Consider the following 18223-nt stretch of genomic DNA (forward strand, 5'->3'; position numbering starts at 1 on the left):
TAAGGAGTGAGAAAAACACAAGATGAAAGTGAATGCATGCTGTACCTCTCTTTACCACCCGTGAGCCGGGAAAAATAAACATGCCTTGCAGGACCTCAGATGCATTCAGAGCATTATCTAAAAAAAAAAAAAAAGGATTACTTGAATTATGTAGTTGATAAAAGACTGCGTCATATGTCACTGTTCATCATCATAATTTTCATATCTTACCATCGATTGGGGGGAAATGGGACGGGTGCAACAGGATAAGAAAACCACCATCCTTCAGTGGAACAGTGAGAGCCTGAGCAAAATAAATTTAGTCAGTAACTTAATTTAATTGTTACCTCTGCCTAGGCGGTTGTGTTTTCATCCATGTCTGTTTGATAGTTAGCAGTTTGAAGCAAAAACTATTAAAATAATAATTGTGAAATAATTCATTGATTTAGTTAATTGACAGGAGGATTCTACATTGCTTGACAAATTCAATGGGTTTAAGTATCGTTCTTTCGTTTGTTTAGTGAATAAACCACGTTTTATATTCCTTTAACATTTTTGGAATGAAAGACAAAGCATTTTAATGTCTGAAAGATCTGTAATAAAAAGACTCACAAGATCTTTCTCCTTGATCTCCTGCAGAAGCGGAGAGAGTGAGTTTGTATCTTTCGCCTCAGAAGGAACCAGCTCATACAGACTGCAGTATAAGCCACCAAGAAAGACTGAAAGACAGCAAAAGAGACAAAATCATTGATATACATGAATTAAATCCAATATATAATAATTCCTTTGAAATGTAACTTTTGGACAATAAATCATTTTTTTCTCATATCTGGAAACCCACCTTCAGTAGAGAAGCAGGTTTCAAAGGCAGCCTTTGGCAACAGCTGCATCAGATCTAACATGGAAATGGCTCTATCAACTTTGACCACTGGAGGCCTTAAACAGAAAAACAAAGACGGAGGGTCATTAAATTCAAGTCTAAAGGTAATAAAGAGAGAGCAGTACATACTTGTCTTTACACGTTTAACTTACAGTTTTGTAGGAATCAGTGCCCCTTTGGTGGACCTCAACCCAACATCATAGGACTGGGTGCCTATCTGAAGCTGACCCCTCCAGGCCATGTAATCACGAACTGAAATAAAATCACATACGACAACTATTAAAAAGTGAGATGCATGTTCATTTCAGTTTATTAATACATTAAATACACTCATGGGGCACTTATTAGGTATACATAGGAATTTATACATTAAGTTGTGAATGTAAACCATGACAGAGCTGTTTTACTGGACATGCAAATTACCAAAAAGAAATGACTGCCATTATTTAAATTTGAAGGTGTAAAATTATTTACATGAACAATTTATTTCAAGGCTGCCACACTTTGACTGCGGCTGAATTACCAAGTAATAAACCTTATGGAATTGCTCTTGTACTGAGTTTGCTAGATTTTACTTACCCAGTTTTTTCTTTTCACTGAAAAGAGAAATCAGGAAACAAGTTATCAAATATTCTTGACTTGTATTAAATGGTGTGATATAGGCAGAGCAGAATTTGTGCTGCCATCATGTTACAGTACCTTGTAGCCTGTGGTGTCACAAGTATTGCTTTTGTGTCCGTATATGAAAATGATACAATAGCAAAAGGAACGGCAGCACTGGGAGATGGAGCTGTTTCACCGATTTCCTCATCCAACAGCTCATATAAGTAATACTGCAAATACAAAACAAAAGGCTTTTGAGATACCTTCATTCTTTCTTTCTTCATATACTTTCTCAAATATTAAGGTGCTCAGCAATACTGTGCTAACAAGGATGCATAAAGACGAAAAGATAAAGACACTTGAGTTGCTTTCAGACATGCACTGAACTCCGGATAACTTCAAATGCAAATGTCCGAGTCAGTTGCTGCGGACACTCTCCAAAGTTCGCCCTGTCGTAAAAACTCAAGATAATGTCCACAATATTGTCCGATGAGCAGAAGCAGAAAAAGGTGTCAACATGGAAATACAAAATGAGATTTATGAGCTTTTGGTGATAAGGGCAGACAGAGGTGTCAAAAAAGATGTGATTTATAGGTGCATGCTGTGCCATCCCTTTGAGATCTTTCTGTTGCTGTGAATGAGTCTGATCGAAGAATCTCCTGCAGCGTTCTTCACATGTGAAAGGGAACAACCTTAATGCCACTAGATGCCACTACAACAACATCTGATGTCTTAAACAATACTAGTATTGGGTGCATCTATTTTATGAAATCAAAAGTCTGTGTTATGATGTTACTTACATGTATTTACATTTCCTTTCCATTTTAATTTAAATAAAGAGGTGGGCAATCTCTTACAGAATAACTGTTATCACTGGAATCAACTCATCTCCTGAGTTAACCACATCTCCAAGTTAAACCACCTGTTGACATTTCAGCACTCAGTCACATGCCTCTTCTTACCTGTGTTCTCTCAAAAGCAAGAAAGGAGCTGGTTTTGGAAGATACTGAGGCCAACTCTCCTGACTCATGGCAATCAAACCCCACTGTGGGTGCTGTGAAATTCTGGGTGTAGTTCTCTGGAACCTTCTTAACTCTGCCCTGGTGGAAATAACGAAGGACAATGATTTAGCTTGTAAAACATTATGTTATAATAATAATTACATTTCAAAGTTCCCTTTCTTTTAATACCTTTGTCAGCCTGATGATGGCAACGTATCCGGATTTCCCTTGATACCAGCGATTCAGATCCAAACAGTCAGAGTACATTGATATGTAAACACCTGGGTAGACACAGGAAACTTTCACTTGATGTGTTTTCCCGTAGAAATAAACATGGGGATACACTAAGATTTGAATACATTATAACAAACTACAATGTAACTACTTATAACTTTTCAGTGACTTTCAAAAACAACTGAACAGCACACACCTTTAAAAAGGAATGTCTCAACTGTCAAGGACATGCCACACGTTTAACAGCTATCTGAATTACCTCACCCACTGAATGACAGATCATTTACATGCGACATCATTTAATCCTCAATCGTTAACAATGAGAAACTTTAACAGAACAATTTACATCTGGAAAGTTTTGAATAATATTGATACTATAAGCTTCACTGTACAAGTAAGAACACATATTGCTTCACACTGATCAGGGCCATACACTTTATTTGTGTTTTCTACAAAGCAACTCAATAAACTTTATTCATTCCACAAAAACTTACAGATATTAAAACGTAGAGATAATTAGATCTACAAAAGAAGAAGTAGAAGAAACACGCAATGACTAGTTCGGCTGATTTGGTGGGTCTATTATTCACCTTAAGTCTCCTGTCAAGGGGATGCAAGTAACATGACAGTAAAAGATACTAAACGTATAACCTGTCCAAATGTCTCTGAAAATCAATAAAGCTAATTTGTAGTCCTAGTATTAGGAATTCACATGTTGGTTTCGAAAATGTAGAAGAGGAAATATGTTACATCAGGTTTGGGATCTGGACAAGAACTCAAGCAGATCCAAACAGAAACGGATGATTGGTAACAGTGCAACGTTGCTACATTTTACATGTGACACAGCAAGGCTCTTGTTTTCATGGTCATAATATTATACTACTGTTTGCTGAAAAACAGAGTCATTAAAAAGGGACTTTGACCAGTGTTCTACAATTTACAACGTCCACACTTCAAACCGCCTGGGGCAGGCAGAGGTCTTCTGAAAATATAAAAACACATGTAGATGTGCAGAGATGCTGGTGTACACATGTCTGACCAGGTGGGAGTATTTGCACAGGTCTAAGATGGCAAATCTTTGACTGGCAACATTTCTAAATGGAAGTTAAGAGGCAAAACTTATTTACAAAACATGTCACAGTTAAATGAGATTTAAAAAAAATGTTGCACTAAGCAGTGAAACTAGCTGCGCATACTGTCTCTCCCCCTCCTTCCAACACACTTCTATACACCAAATTACAGTTTCTGTTTCACAACACGTATTCTTCCACTTTCATTTCTAAACATTCATACAACTCCTCCACTTGCTTTCACTTTTAAAAGGCAGCGGATCCCCATGCCCTCAACATGGACTATTCCTTAGCCTCATCTGCGCTGTAAACACTTTGAACAGCATGGATGCATGGATAATAACCTGGACACGGCGATCAAGGTAATGACTCCATAAAATCATTTTAGTCAATAAGAAAGATTTAATGGATAAGTTGTATTTGATCTGATGATCATTGTTTAGTAATCTTACGAGGCCATCATCTGGAATAGAAACCGGACCGCTTGTTCTTGGCAGAGCTCTTCAATAGGTAACTGTCAATGTGAGCTTACCACTGGTTGACCAAGAGGCAGTTTGATGAAGTGAAACAAATCAGAACTTACCTTTGGAGGGATCTCCCAGAGTTGTGCATGCACTCTTTCCTGTGAGAAGGCCAGTTTCTCCGAACAAATGAGCCTTTAAGCAAATACAAATGAGAAAATGAGCGAGCTCTGGAACAGGTTCTGTCTCAGATGAGTCATTGCAGCCAATCTGTACCTGGTTGACGTCATCAAACAGCAAGAACCCAAAGGTTTCCTTCAAATCCTCTTCTGAATATCCTGCTTCACTTCTCCTTGCTCGGTACGCATTATACTAAAAGATCAAAAACAATGTTGCCTTAACTTTGTAATTAAAAACAGATAATGACATGACAAAAATATAAATTATTTTACAAAATATAAATAGTTTGACAATTGTTTTAAATAGTATTCTATCAAATGTTGTACGGGGCTGTAATGTGAATGGATTGAAGTCAGAGTATTCCATGACAATGAAATGCTGGGATCAGATTTGGACTAACCTTCTCCTCCAGTGGCTCATTCTTGATCAACACTGCGGACTTATACTTGAAAGACTGCTTCGACTCCTCATACAAGTACGCACTTTGAAGGGGAGCTAAAATCCTGTTTTGAAACACGTCCGAAGAGTCTGGCACGGGCACTAAAACATCTAAAAGTGAACACAAATCACAACAGCGTGACACAGTGTGAACCACGAGCTACTGAGCCAAGTTACGGCAAGTTGCGTTTTCGTTTTCTGCGAGCGGAAAAAGTTCCACCAGGCTGGGACTATTTGTCCTGAGAGACACGACATAAGCGCCACGTCCTTCCCCTTGGAGTCCAACGACATTTATAGTATATCTCATAATATATATATATATTTACATAACAATAAAGGTGAGTATAGTGGTGGTGTACACACTCAAGTCACATCGACAGTCAAAGTTAAAGTTTCAGGAGGAGAAAGTGTTTGTCACCCTTACGCGCAGCACCGACATGTCCACTTTCCATCGCTGGATTTAGGAAATCTGTCGCTCTCCTTTTGCCATTCGCTGAAAATTCTTGTCTCTTCTTTTACACATATCCACAGACGTGTTAAAAAGTCCTGCACGTGTTGTTGTGTCCACCGAACCTCTCAGAGTCACTCGAGCTTTCGCCGCAGTTTCGACAGACATATTAATGCGAAAGAACCAGGAAGTTACAGAATCGAGCCCGGTCAAACCCACGCAGGACCGAATAGATCCGCTTAGGTTGTCACTTCGTATCGTTTCCCAGGTTAGATACACGGCTGCTGGTGAAATCTCATCGGTTCCCGACGTGCTTCGTGGATCAGCTGCTCGGCTCTGATAGAGTGCCTTCGAAAAGGAAACAGAAACCTACGGAGGAGACAGCCTCCATTTTGAAAGTCAACGCAGGACTGCGGCGGATGTGTGTGTGTGTCTGCTGTTCACTTGTCCTCGGTGTGCTTCCTCTGCCTCAACGACTGAATCATCACAAGCAAGACGATCTGACCTGTGTTTCTACACTGACGTGCCACAACATGTGTCGCGACTTGGAGGATTCTGCCGTTTGAAGAGAAAGTTGAGATAAACCACAAACTTCAGGTTGTCAATATTTAACTGCAAGTACAGTGGCAGAACCAACATGGGGTCTATTTTATTCCTATTAGTGTGTTTTTGTGATGGGATATGAATGAATCACTGTCACTTATTTGTGTTTTTACTGTAATTTTTCATTTTTCACTGACCTGATCAGAGGTTTATGCCAAAATAAAAGAATCAAGTATTGACCATTTTTGGAGTCTATGGTTACTATAGTGTCAAAAGAGGCAGCAAATCCCCCAACCATCCAAATCAACTCCACGTCAAGCTGCTTTCTGGATCCCAACACAGTAACCCAATATATACACTTGTTTATACCCATAAGAACCGGATAAGACCTAGCTGGGTTCCATCATCAACCCATCTGGGCAAATTCCCAAAGCAGAGTCATCCCCGGAAACTGGGGACAAGATTGAAAATGGTTGAGTCTCTTTGATCACGCCACCAAAGTATGCAATCCGTTGCCGTACCCACAATCACTTCCTTGTTCACTCATTTACTACTCCCTGTAAAACAGAACACTAATACTCAGTAGTGAGCTGTAAACTAAAGTGTTGGACAGTGGATTCATCATAAATTTGCGTCATCTCTGATAAATATTGCACAACAGGATAGATACCTTTTTTTCTCTCACTTCCAACCAGTTGACTTTAATGTTGACTGTTGAGTCAACATTGAAGAGGTTCTGAGCACAGACCGATAATCTTAACCAAATGTTTATTTTAACAGGGACAACACACCCCTGACTTAACCAGGCATTTAACCCAAACCACAACATTTTTTTAAAGTTCATCAAAAGTTCTAAAATCTTTTGTGGTGTGGGAGCATTTTTTAGATGTGATATAATTGTGGGAAAAAGTGTCCACAGCAATGTTATTGTTAAGGTTTCAAACGTACACATGAACATGTGATTTTTTCTCTTTGTGAGCCCTGGCTAATTTTCCTCAGCCAAATCTAATTATACTAGCCTCCTTTAAAAATGGCTTGTCCTCACCATATCAAATGTTGCTGCTGGAACACATACTGCATGTATATCCGTTAAAAAATAAAAATGTAAGAGCTTTATTGTTACAGGTTAACAAGCTAGTGTCAAACTATAATAGAATGTCTGTTAGTATGATCAAGCTGAATAGAAAAAAAGTCAATAAATAAGCAAAGTAGTTATATAAGTTGAATTCATTTTCCTATGCCTTGCTGGGACGTGTTTCTGTGTATTTTCTTTTCTATAAATCAATTATTTGACTTGACTGCAGGAGACTTCCTGCTTGTCAGTCGCCTACATTACCCAGAGTTCCACACCATTTGTCTCTTTCAGGACTACACACCAGCCCCTCGTCTGCCCAGCGTGTTATTGTAGTGATGATATCCCCTCTGTCATTATTGATCTGCTCCGACATGACTTTCACGTTAAGCGGAATCTACGCGGTTCACGGAGGAGAGGTGCAGTAACATGAAATGGATGTCACCCGGGTCAGACCGTCCTTGTACGGAGAAATCGGTAAGTAGCTTAGAGCTGGTGACCAACGCTAACCCGGGACAACTGTGCGAAACAGCGAACGGAGGCTAACAGTTGGTAGCTGTGATGTCACAGAGCGGGTTCATGTAGCTTTCATTTCATGGTGAGTAGCTGCGAGTCGCTGTAGATATCGAGCTCAACGTCAGAAAATAAGTGTTGTAAATAAATGGAGAGCAAATGGAGACACAAGGCTGGAAGCTCGTGAGTGAGGCCAGTGGGCTCTGAAGTACCTGTTGCATAATTTTACACACAGTTTCTTGTTTTAACAACAGAAGTTACAGACTTCATTTATACAGAGATTGTTATCACAGGGCAAAGGAAGCAGAAACGTGTAATTCAACACAATGACAAATGACCCTGATATCATACTACAACACAATATCACATGATCCTTATATTATAATACAACACTACAACAAATTATTCTTAATTATAATACAACACAATAACAGATGATACTTACAATGTAATACAACACAATAATAGATTATCCTTAAATTATGATTCAACACAATAACAAATTATCCTTACAATGTTACCCAACACAATGACACACTCCTTACAATATAATATAATTTAATGTAAATCGAATTAAAGTTGTTAAACGAGTCTTACACAACATGGGTCAAAGGTGACCCGGCTCATTTTTTATTTTCTATATCTTTGCAGTGAATGCATTTTCATCATCCAGTATTTCAGGTATTCCCTAATTAACTTGTCTAGGATCATTGTAGTATCAGGTGTATGTTTGGGTAGGAACCTTTGACATGTTAATGTTGCAAGGGGAACAATAAAGGCGGGGCTCGCGAAAGTCAGCCAGCAATGTGGTCTGTCGTGTTCCTGTGTATAATCAACAGAACAATCATCACATTCCCCATTTTCATTTTTCCTTTGATACTTTTTTAATAAAAAATATGTTTGCGATAATAGAGCCTTCTAAGGCACAACATGGGGGGAAAATTACCCGTATTCACTTCCTGTTTCATTTCATGCATGAGTGTTTCTTCGCTATATGTTTGAAATTAATGTATTTTATCATTTAATATTGTAAGTATTCATTAAATATCTTGTTTTTGATTAGCACAAATCATTATCTTCCTTTTTCCGTTCTTTATTATAAATAATCCTAAATTTTGTATTTGTACATCACTTTGACAGACATTGGTCAAAAATGACCCATACACATACTGTATTCACTACGGAACACCTACCGTTCATCTCACACAGCGGCTTTTGCACATCTGATGCATAACACTCTTATTTTACAATCCATTACTAGTGAAAAAGAGAAATATGTACAATACTAACTAGCTGTTAGCTATTTAGCTTCTTTTCTTGCTAGCTAACCATATCTGGTCGCAATCATTTCAGACTTGCGGTTGAGTTGAAATGGTGATAAAGATGCTGCATGAAAAACCGGACTGACTCTGTAATCTCAGATGCTGAGGACCTAGACTATGTTCTACATCTACAGGATCAAGCTGGAGTTGTGGGTGTGTCTCGGAATTTAGCCATGCATGAAATAATAAAGGTCATTTTTGACCGATGTTTCTGCTGTACCTTGCAGAACTGAGGGCAATGGACAATAAAGAGAAGAGCAAACAATAACTGCACAAGATGAAAGAAATGTTCATCATGTAGGATGACTATCAGGAGCCCAGTGAGGAAGTGGCGAGAATGAAAAATTAGGAAAAAGGTGGCAGATTAACACTAAAGTTCTAGAGCCAAAGTGAGCGGGAATCAGAACTCAGGAGAAAGAGGATCTGCTAAATCACAATCTGGAGCTCTTTGAATTGCTGGTAAGAGAGAAGAGTTTCAGTAATGACCTCAATATCTAGCTCTGCGAAACAAAGACGACTCAGGAGAGATACGATGAGGTTGAAGCAAAGCTGACGGCTTTTTCGACGGCTTGAACAAACTCGAAAACTCACCATACTTCGCGGGTGCATCAGGCCTGGTTCAAATTAACGTTTTCTGGATTAATTGGAAACGGTTGTGGGAAAAATGGCTCAACAGCGCCCCCTAAAACGTAGCAAATCTGTCTGGTTTAACCGATCTTCACATAATTTGGTACCGCCACCAATTTGATTAACGCAGCAGGAAGTTGTAAATTGTAAAGCAGCCATGGTGTTTTCTTACAATGTAATAAAACACATTAGTACACCTCCTGACTATGTAATATATGTATATACTGATAAATTCAACTGCAGTACAACAGGATCAAGACCTATTCAAGGGATTTTTGTCTCTTGTTTTATAAAGAATTGGTTGAAAAAATGATGCAGCTCTCAAATATCACTTTGTGTTTGAGCCAAGATGAGAAAAAAACTAATATTTCTACTGTGTTTTTTAAAATTGAAGTGACTAAATAAATTTGAACTGGGAGAAGATTTAATGCACCCAAAACCCATACACCTAGAAAGGTTAATTAACATAAACAGGCTCAGTTTTTTGTTTGTGTCACATGTTTGCAGCTCACGGCCTTGGATTCTGGACGGACCGGTCAGCTGTGCATGAGGCCGCCGCACAGGGCAGGGCGCTGCAGCTGCAGCAGCTGATCGAGGGAGGTGCAGCAGTAAACATCGTGGCTATTGACTCTATAACACCGCTGCATGAGGCATGCATACAGGGCCAGACCCAATGTGTCCGGCTGCTGCTGGGCGCTGGTGCACAGGTGAACAGTTCCACCAGAATTGAGTCAAGTGAATGTCTTAGCTCATCAGAGCACGATAGACTGATTGAATGTACGACTTTGTTATACCTCTGTGTCCGACAGGTCGATGCCCGCAACATCGACGGTAGCACTCCGCTGTGTGATGCCTGTGCTGCTGGAAGCCTTGAATGTGTCAAGCTATTGTTGGAGTATGGAGCAACAGTTAACCCTCAACTGTTTACCTTCTCACCTCTTCACGAGGCGTGCATGGGAGGTGCGTCATGTTATGTACAATGTCAGACAGGAATGTACTTTGTAGCATGAATTTGTGCATCGAGATGTATTTGCTTCACTGGTGTCACAGGAAAAATGGTTTTCCTTTGTTTGTGGAAAATGTTCATAACGTTCTGAAATAAATTAGAATAGTTAAGGTAGGTCTTAATCACACAAAGTTATCCATTGATTTTTGATTAATTTCCAGTTTAAACTATTTGATTTAATCGCAAATTTAGAAAATGTACCCAGGGGTAGAGACAAAGCTGAACAGAGGAAGCTCAGTACAATATTAAAATGGGTCCCTGTGATCAAAAGCAATAACTATTGAGCCCTTGATTCATATTTAAAAGAATTTGTGGATGTCGCAATTACAAAAAACTATGGAACAAAGTGTACAGGCTGGGGACTGGTAAGGAGAATCCACTAAGGTGAAACTTCAGCCAAAATCTATTCAAGCTAAACAGCAGCTCCTGTGCTCTTTGAAGGACAAATCAGTTCACAGCCACCTTTCAAGCCCACAGGAAATAAGTATCCTTCTAACCTTTCTGTGCTCAGAGAGACATTTCATTTTTCACTAAATAAAATAAATTTGTCCATTCTCTCACCAAAGGTAATTCAGATTGTGTTCAGCTCATGATTGATCAAGGAGCTTTCATGGAGGCCCACGACTGCCACTACGGGACACCGCTTCATGTAGCCTGTGCCAGGCAACACTACGACTGCGCCAAAGTTCTCCTCAGTGCAGGTGAGTCCATTTTGTGTTCTCTGCAAACCACAAGTGAGTTAAATTAAATGTAACAACATGTTTACATCAAGTTAATTAATCTCACTGGTAATATATTTTAAATACATTTAGGTCAAACAACTCACGTTAAAACCAGTAGAACAGGTTTAGGGTTTGGCGTCTAGTGCTTATATAGACAAACACCTGATAAGGTGGGTGTGTATTATAGATGGTTGTGGAGAGTCAGGTATGTCACATGATGAATGTCAGATGATTGGCGCAGTGCAGCTCGAGTTGGCAGCCTGAACGAGCGTCGCCAGCGTCGCTCCATTTATTCTGTCACTTTAAAAAAAACTGTTAATGTTACATCTACATCATGATATTACAGTATTCGGATAATAACCCCAACAAAATCAACTTGATTTTGTCTTCATGGGACAACATTGATATCTCTGAATATCTGTGAATAACACTTTTTAGCTGTTTGACTATATTAATAGTCATTTTACAATTGAAAATATCCCTATTTTTGTGAGGATAGGAAACTCTATAAATCTGGACACCTACAGCGTTGCTAACCGTTAAAGGGAAAGCTCACTGAAAAATGATATTTCACCCATTATCTACTCACCACTATGCCGATGGAGGGGTGGGTGAAGTGTTTGAGAAGTGTTTCACAAAACACTTCTGGAGTTTCAGGGGAAACCCGCTTTGGAGCAGAATCCAATACAAATGAAGAGATTAGTGACCTATCTCCAGACGTAAAGACGCATTCAAGGACCGTCGGAAATGCAATTGTCTGCTTGCTTAACCAGTTCTGGTGGACTTTTAGGCTTAAAACACGGTGGAAATTACCTTGTTTCGAGTCGAATAGGAATTGCGACACTTTTGAACACTTCGATGACACCACATTTGTCCAATTGTTTGTAATGAGTGAATAATCATTTTTGGGTGAACTATCCCTTTAAGACTAGTGTAGAGATTCACAGTAGGACAGTGAAGGGATGGAGCATGTTTGTTGTTTACTTTCGGTCTGACTGTTTTTTGTGCCTGCTATTTGTCACAGTTATTCAAACTTAGGGCCTGATTTTACTCAGCTTGTTAAAACGTCTCAGCACATCTATATTTCACATGAGGGAGATTTTGTTCAAGGTTTTTTTTCATCTGTGCCATTAATGATATAAAGTTATTAAGACACTTATAGATCATGTAATTCTGACTCATTCCGTTCTGTTTTTTTCTTTCCCTTAGGGGCAAACGTTAATGCTGCTAAGCTGCATGAGACTGCCCTTCATCATGCAGCCAAAACAAAGAACGTTGACTTAGTTGAGCTACTTGTGGAATTTGGGGGGAACGTGTATGCCAGGGACAACCTGAACAAAAAACCCATCCACTACACCAGTCTGGGATCTCCCTGTTACCGCTGCATTGAGTTCTACGAGAGTAAGTTTGTTTACCCACAGTCTGCATATCTTAATGTCTCTATGTACGGTATCATCAGTGGCCCTGTTCAGAAATGGTAATAACATCCGTCTCCAGTGACACGATCACAAGTACACAGCTTTAAGTTTGTCACTTCACACATGGCATTACAATGTTTCTCCACATGTGACTTCAGAGACCACATGTGATCAGATCTCACCTCCTTGCTCTACATGCAAACACACATGTACTATATTTCTGTTTTCAAAGAGCATCGATGTTGTTTTTCGCCAGTTCGACTTTACAGATGGCTCTATCCGTGTGTCTGTGAGTTAATGTGTGTCAGTGTGAAAGGGAGCGAGAGGGAAAGCGGGGCCAGGAGAGGCTGATGCCTCGGCCACACTGAGGTTGTCAGCAGCGTGTGACGACTGTTGCTGATCTGCTCGTTAGGTTAATATATATCCTACATTAAAAGTAGCCTATGTACTCAACGAAATGCTTCTGGTTCTGGTCTTACAATAACAATAAAGACCTTGTTAAACAAATAAATGGATGTGGTTTACAGAAACACTAGAGTAAATAGAGAAAAATAGGTGAGACCCCTAGAAGAGCAGCACTGCTCACACGCCTGAGACACATGGGCACCGAAATGAAAAGCTAGACTTTCCGTCACACACAAGCGCCGTTCATACACCAAGTGTGGCCCGGGGCGCCAGAGAAAAAGTAGAATATCAATATATGGTTGAATGTTCATGTTAAAGTAGTGGTGGTGGTCACAAATATGTCACTGTGTGGAAAACTCTACTTTAACCAACTCTACATGTGGTTGATTTTGAAACTGCCGTGGACGTCACACAAGAGGAAGTCATCTGACTATGACTCCTTTGGGTTCACACAGCTGAAAGAATGTGGCCACCTTCTCAAATATGCCCTAAATGGGTCTTGGGTACAAGATGATGATACCAGGATGATAGTGCACAGGGCCTGAGAACAGATGTAAAATGAAATAGCCTCTCTTGTTTTCTCTGCCTCAGATACTCCCCTCAGTCTCCAGCAGATCAGCAGAGTGACGGTGAGGAGGACTCTCGGCACAAGAGCACGTGAGGTGGTTTCCCAGCTGGGCCTGCCCAATCGCATCATACGATTTCTTTCTTACACACCACCTCCAGTTATTGAACTTCTATCACTTTGAGAAACTCGGGATCCAGCTCTGAGGAGGTTAAATGCAGACGTGTTAAGTCTGCTGTGGATCTCTCTCGAAAGGAAGTCATATGACAGGATGTTGGTGCTGGCTGAAGATCAGCACAGATTAAATATCTGAACACTACCACACTTGTAGGTGCATAGAGAATTCATTAGGCTGTTGATCCATCCTAACTATCAGTAATAATGTTACATTAGCACATGTGTTAATGGTGAAATCAAAGGAAAGAGCCATGATACACCATCAGCTCATCAGGATACAGTATTATGACAATTCTGAATGCAAACCACTGCCAACTAACACAGACTCAACATTCACACAAGTAAAAACCACACCCCTGCATATGATAGGAGTGCACGGAACAGAATCCACGAGCTGAAAGACAAACTTGTTTAAAAGTATTTCTGCTCCACGTTACCAACTGCGGTTCCACGAGTATGCGGCTGAGAAGAGAAAGAACTCGCCCTACCCCGAACGCTGGCAACCTCTCAACATCACCCGACGGTCGCTGACTCGTCAAGCTGAATTTTTTCAATTTGGACAGTGGCAGATACTCACCTCCTTTGATTGGACATTTTGAATACTCCAGTGATCGGCCTATCTGTGATCTACTTACGCCTCTCTTTGCGGCAGAATCATCAATAATATGTCCGGGAAATGTCGGGAGTTTGAGAAAAAGAGGTGCAATGAGCCAGCCACTTCTATAAGGCCCTTAACACGTGTAAATAGTGCATAGACAAGATGTAGGATTATGTCGACAGCAACGGTTTACATGGACCACGAATTTTACAGGTGCTGCAGAAAGGGCAGGGGGGAAGATCAGCGATAGGGTGGAGGCCTTGCGTCTTCAAGGGACCAATCCAAGGAGGAGAGCATCAGCCACTGTTCCACCCTCCACGGCGCATTCGAAACAAACGCCTTAGCTACACTAACATTTCCCTGGAGTCGAGTTATCTGTCCACCAAGTTAATGTGAAGTCTCATACTTTTTCCCCTTTCACCTCTAGTCTGACATCTCACCACTTATTTACATCAAGTATCATGCTTGCCAAGAAGTTGTAAACTGGCTGCTAATGGTGGTTTCGAGAGGTAAGGAAAGTTTAACGGCCTCAAGATCATATCAACTGTAAAGGCCATGCACATCAACAGTAAACATACAGGTGTAGGCACACTGTCCCTCAAGCTAAGACTCTCATGTCAGCTTTTCGTACTTGTTACACCAGAACAAACTACACCTTTAATAGAACAATGTGTTAACCTCAGATCAGTTCCATCATAGATCGGCTCACCTACAAACTAAGCTGTGTAAAAAATCAGCCACAACAAAGGAGCACATGTTAGGCAGCTTTGGATCTAAGTATTTAATATTGCCTAATGGAGGTTGAAGCAAAGCAGCATGAACTTGTCTTGCTCATCTAGACCAAGCAAACTTGAATGTAAGTCCACATAGATCCTGTAAAACTTTGTTCCACCTTTAGGGAAGTTGAAGTGGTCTCACTAGGATTGTATTTATTTGTATATATTCAGGGAGTATTTATTTTTCATGGATATTTGTAAATAATGTGGTTTTACCTTTATTCAATTTGTGTAAATAAACAGACCAAAACTATTTTGATTGTGTGTATTTTAATGTATTTCAAATATTTCAAAAAAATTTAAAATCAGTTAATTTTCTGCTGATTAATTTTCATCTTGTATTGAAATGATTACCTTCACTAAGGAGGTTATGTTTTCTATGTTTGTTATTCTGTCTTTTTGATCTGAACCGGTTTAAATTAACTTTTGTGGATGGCTGGGGCTTGACCTAAGGACGAACCAATTAAAAACGATTGGAGCGGAGCTGGATAAACAGGAAGATCAGGGATTCAGTTCAGGAGTAAAAAATAAATGTCACTTAAACCTTTTAGTCTGATCAAAACTGATGTGAAATCTGCACAGCAGACTTTTTACAGTCCTCACAGACAGAATTTCTCATTACATAGTCAGTTGTATAGAAAGCAAGAAGCCGAAGGTGAGAAAAGTTTCATCACTCATATCATCCCTGTCAAGGTTATCCCAGGACGTAGCCACGACATAGAGTGCCCTGGTACAAAGGAAAAAAAAATATATATACTTAAGTTTAGACGAGAGAAATCTGCCGCTACAAGCCGACATGGTTGTCAGATGTAAGCAGGGAAAGTAGAAACATTCATTCAGTCTGACTCATTTGAGAACGTGTCTCAGCCTGAGCCACTGCTTAAAAGTCTGACAGGTTGTTATTGGCGTGAAGAGAAAAATTCGGATGCCCCAAAAACTGTGATGTCAGAGAAGGTGTGTTTACATTAAGAATTTATAAAGTTGCCTTATTTGATTGTGCAAAACAGTGATTGTGTACCTTTTGTTTTGAAATATTTATAATGATAATACATGTTTGTTTTGTAAATAATATGTTTTTTAGGTTTTTTTTACCTTAACAGACGAAGACATGAGCATAATAATGCATTTATAGGCCATTTGTGTGTATCTAAAATTTACCAAAAAAATATATAAAATGAGAGAGTGACATTTTTTCAGCAATTATTTTTTGTATCATTAATGTCACGCAGACCAATAAGTTTGTATTTCTTACAGTCTTAATGGTCCCCCTGTCCTTGGTTTACTTTACAGAGTCAAAGCACATCAGTGAAGATTGTATGGAGTTGGACTGAAGTGTGTGTATGTCCTATAAACACATTGGAATTATTTTGAAAGGGAATTTGTTGGAAAACTTTGTCACTGAACTGAGCGAAGTTTCTCTCCAGGACAACGATTGTGTAAGCCTGATGTCAGATTGTGCAATGAAGGCCTTGTTCGTTACAGCACTAGGATGTCAATTATATCATGATGGAAGAAAACCATAATAAGTGCCAAGGGTTAGGGTTAACCCTAACCCTAACCCAAAAAGTATATACAAGCCTTAGCCAAGGTGCTGACACATGTTTTTTTTAAACACCAGAGTTGCAGAAGGAGGAAGTTGACGTGTTGCTTTAGTCAAACTCGATTGAGGGTGGTTTTTTCCTAGACTTTATTTAAAATGGTATTTAAACTGTATGAGAAATTGACCCTCCATTTCTGACACTGAGAATTTTGCTGCAGCGTGACTATAATCAGTGCAGAGATGAACATCCACCCTTTTGATTGACAGCCAAAGATATTTCCAAGTTTTTCTTCTTACAATTGCAAACTTACGTCTCAGACAATAATTGCATAATGTAAAGGGAACTCAATGTCCTCCTCAAGGACATGTGGATATGTGGACAGGAGGAGCCAGTACAGGGGCCTTTATGTCCTCCTCAAGGACATATAGACATGTGGACAGGAGGAGCCAGTACAGGGGCCTTTACGTCCTCCTCAAGGACATGTAGACATGTGGACAGGAGGAGCCAGTACAGGGGCCTTTACGTCCTCCTCAAGGACATGTAGACATGTGGACAGGAGGAGCCAGTACAGGGGCCTTTACCACCTCCTCAAGGACATGTAGACATGTGGACAGGAGGAGCCAGTACAGGGGCCTTTACGTCCTCCTCAAGGACATGTAGACATGTGGACAGGAGGAGCCAGTACAGGGGCCTTTACCACCTCCTCAAGGACATGTAGACATGTGGACAGGAGGAGCCAGTACAGGGGCCTTTACGTCCTCCTCAAGGACATGTAGACATGTGGACAGGAGGAGCCAGTACAGGGGCCTTTACGTCCTCCTCAAGGACATGTAGACATGTGGACAGGAGGAGCCAGTACAGGGGCCTTTACCACCTCCTCAAGGACATGTAGACATGTGGACAGGAGGAGCCAGTACAGGGGCCTTTACGTCCTCCTCAAGGACATGTAGACATGTGGACAGGAGGAGCCAGTACAGGGGCCTTTACCACCTCCTCAAGGACATGTAGACATGTGGACAGGAGGAGCCAGTACAGGGGCCTTTACGTCCTCCTCAAGGACATTTAGACATGTGGACAGGAGGAGCCAGTACAGGGGCCTTTACCACCTCCTCAAGGACATGTAGACATGTGGACGGGAGGAGCCAGAGGTCAAATCCTGTTATAAATGTTCAACCTGCTCTACCTGCTGAGTCACATGCATTGTATTAAACATATTCAATTAATTTACATTAATACTGTAGCTGTCAAGAACACAGGAAGATACACAAACACAACAACATTCAAACTGTCACATTGGAACATAAAACAGTTTGAGAATTCAAAAGTTGAAACCGGCTACTCCACTAAGAGGAAGCATAAGGGGCCATGGCAACGGGACAGTGGAGACAAATACCTGTTACACAGGCAGCGTAGCTTTTAGTTTAACTCAAAACAAACAGAGAAACTGCATTGAGCTCTGCATTAGCTTCTTCACACATTAAATAGTGTTGTATTTCAGCAGAAAACTAAATGTGAGGAAGATGGTTTCAACAACGCTTTGCTTTAGTTGTTATAGTTAGTGAGATACCAGGAGCTATAAATACTGCAGCTGCTCACCAGCTGACACTTTGCAAGAGGCCCCTTTGTTTTCTCTATGGATTTTAA

The 18223-nt window shown here is 40.2% G+C and overlaps 2 protein-coding genes across 4 annotated transcripts in view; one reads left to right on the forward strand and one right to left on the reverse strand.

Annotated features, from left to right (window-relative positions):
* The window catches only part of tasor2 (transcription activation suppressor family member 2), a 19066-nt gene extending 13288 nt beyond the window's left edge, over nt 1-5778 (reverse strand). For 2 of the 3 annotated variants that reach the window (XM_053426511.1, XM_053426509.1), the window contains exons 1-13: nt 5265-5778; nt 4809-4957; nt 4505-4600; nt 4351-4423; nt 2653-2744; nt 2425-2562; nt 1559-1692; nt 1439-1455; nt 1012-1111; nt 821-915; nt 592-698; nt 211-283; nt 46-117 (exon numbers count right to left, since the gene is read on the reverse strand). In XM_053426511.1, the coding sequence (XP_053282486.1) occupies nt 46-117; nt 211-283; nt 592-698; nt 821-915; nt 1012-1111; nt 1439-1455; nt 1559-1692; nt 2425-2562; nt 2653-2744; nt 4351-4423; nt 4505-4600; nt 4809-4957; nt 5265-5298 (1180 nt within the window). In that variant the 5' untranslated portion in view covers nt 5299-5778. The remainder of the gene's footprint in view (nt 1-45; nt 118-210; nt 284-591; nt 699-820; nt 916-1011; nt 1112-1438; nt 1456-1558; nt 1693-2424; nt 2563-2652; nt 2745-4350; nt 4424-4504; nt 4601-4808; nt 4958-5264) is intronic. The other variant, XM_053426510.1, reaches the window with a different exon arrangement.
* On the forward strand, nt 4012-15291 carry asb13b (ankyrin repeat and SOCS box containing 13b). The gene is made up of 7 exons (XM_053426513.1): nt 4012-4129; nt 7204-7386; nt 9879-10078; nt 10181-10331; nt 10944-11078; nt 12309-12500; nt 13514-15291. Exons 2-7 carry the CDS (start codon nt 7344-7346, stop codon nt 13669-13671), a joined length of 879 nt encoding a protein of 292 aa, XP_053282488.1. The 5' UTR covers nt 4012-4129; nt 7204-7343; the 3' UTR covers nt 13672-15291.
* The last annotated feature ends 2932 nt before the right edge of the window (nt 15292-18223 follow it).

Source organism: Pleuronectes platessa, chromosome 7 (genome assembly GCF_947347685.1).
Source record: "Pleuronectes platessa chromosome 7, fPlePla1.1, whole genome shotgun sequence".
NCBI classification, from domain to species: domain Eukaryota; kingdom Metazoa; phylum Chordata; class Actinopteri; order Pleuronectiformes; family Pleuronectidae; genus Pleuronectes; species Pleuronectes platessa.

Coding starts and splice junctions, on each gene's coding strand:
- asb13b (XM_053426513.1), top strand. CDS start 7,344: ATGGATGTCACCCGGGTCAGACCGTCCTTGTACGGAGAAATCG. Junction 10,079..10,180: donor TGCTGGGCGCTGGTGCACAG/GTGAACAGTTCC, acceptor TGTGTCCGACAG/GTCGATGCCCGCAACATCGA. Junction 11,079..12,308: donor CAAAGTTCTCCTCAGTGCAG/GTGAGTCCATTT, acceptor TCTTTCCCTTAG/GGGCAAACGTTAATGCTGCT.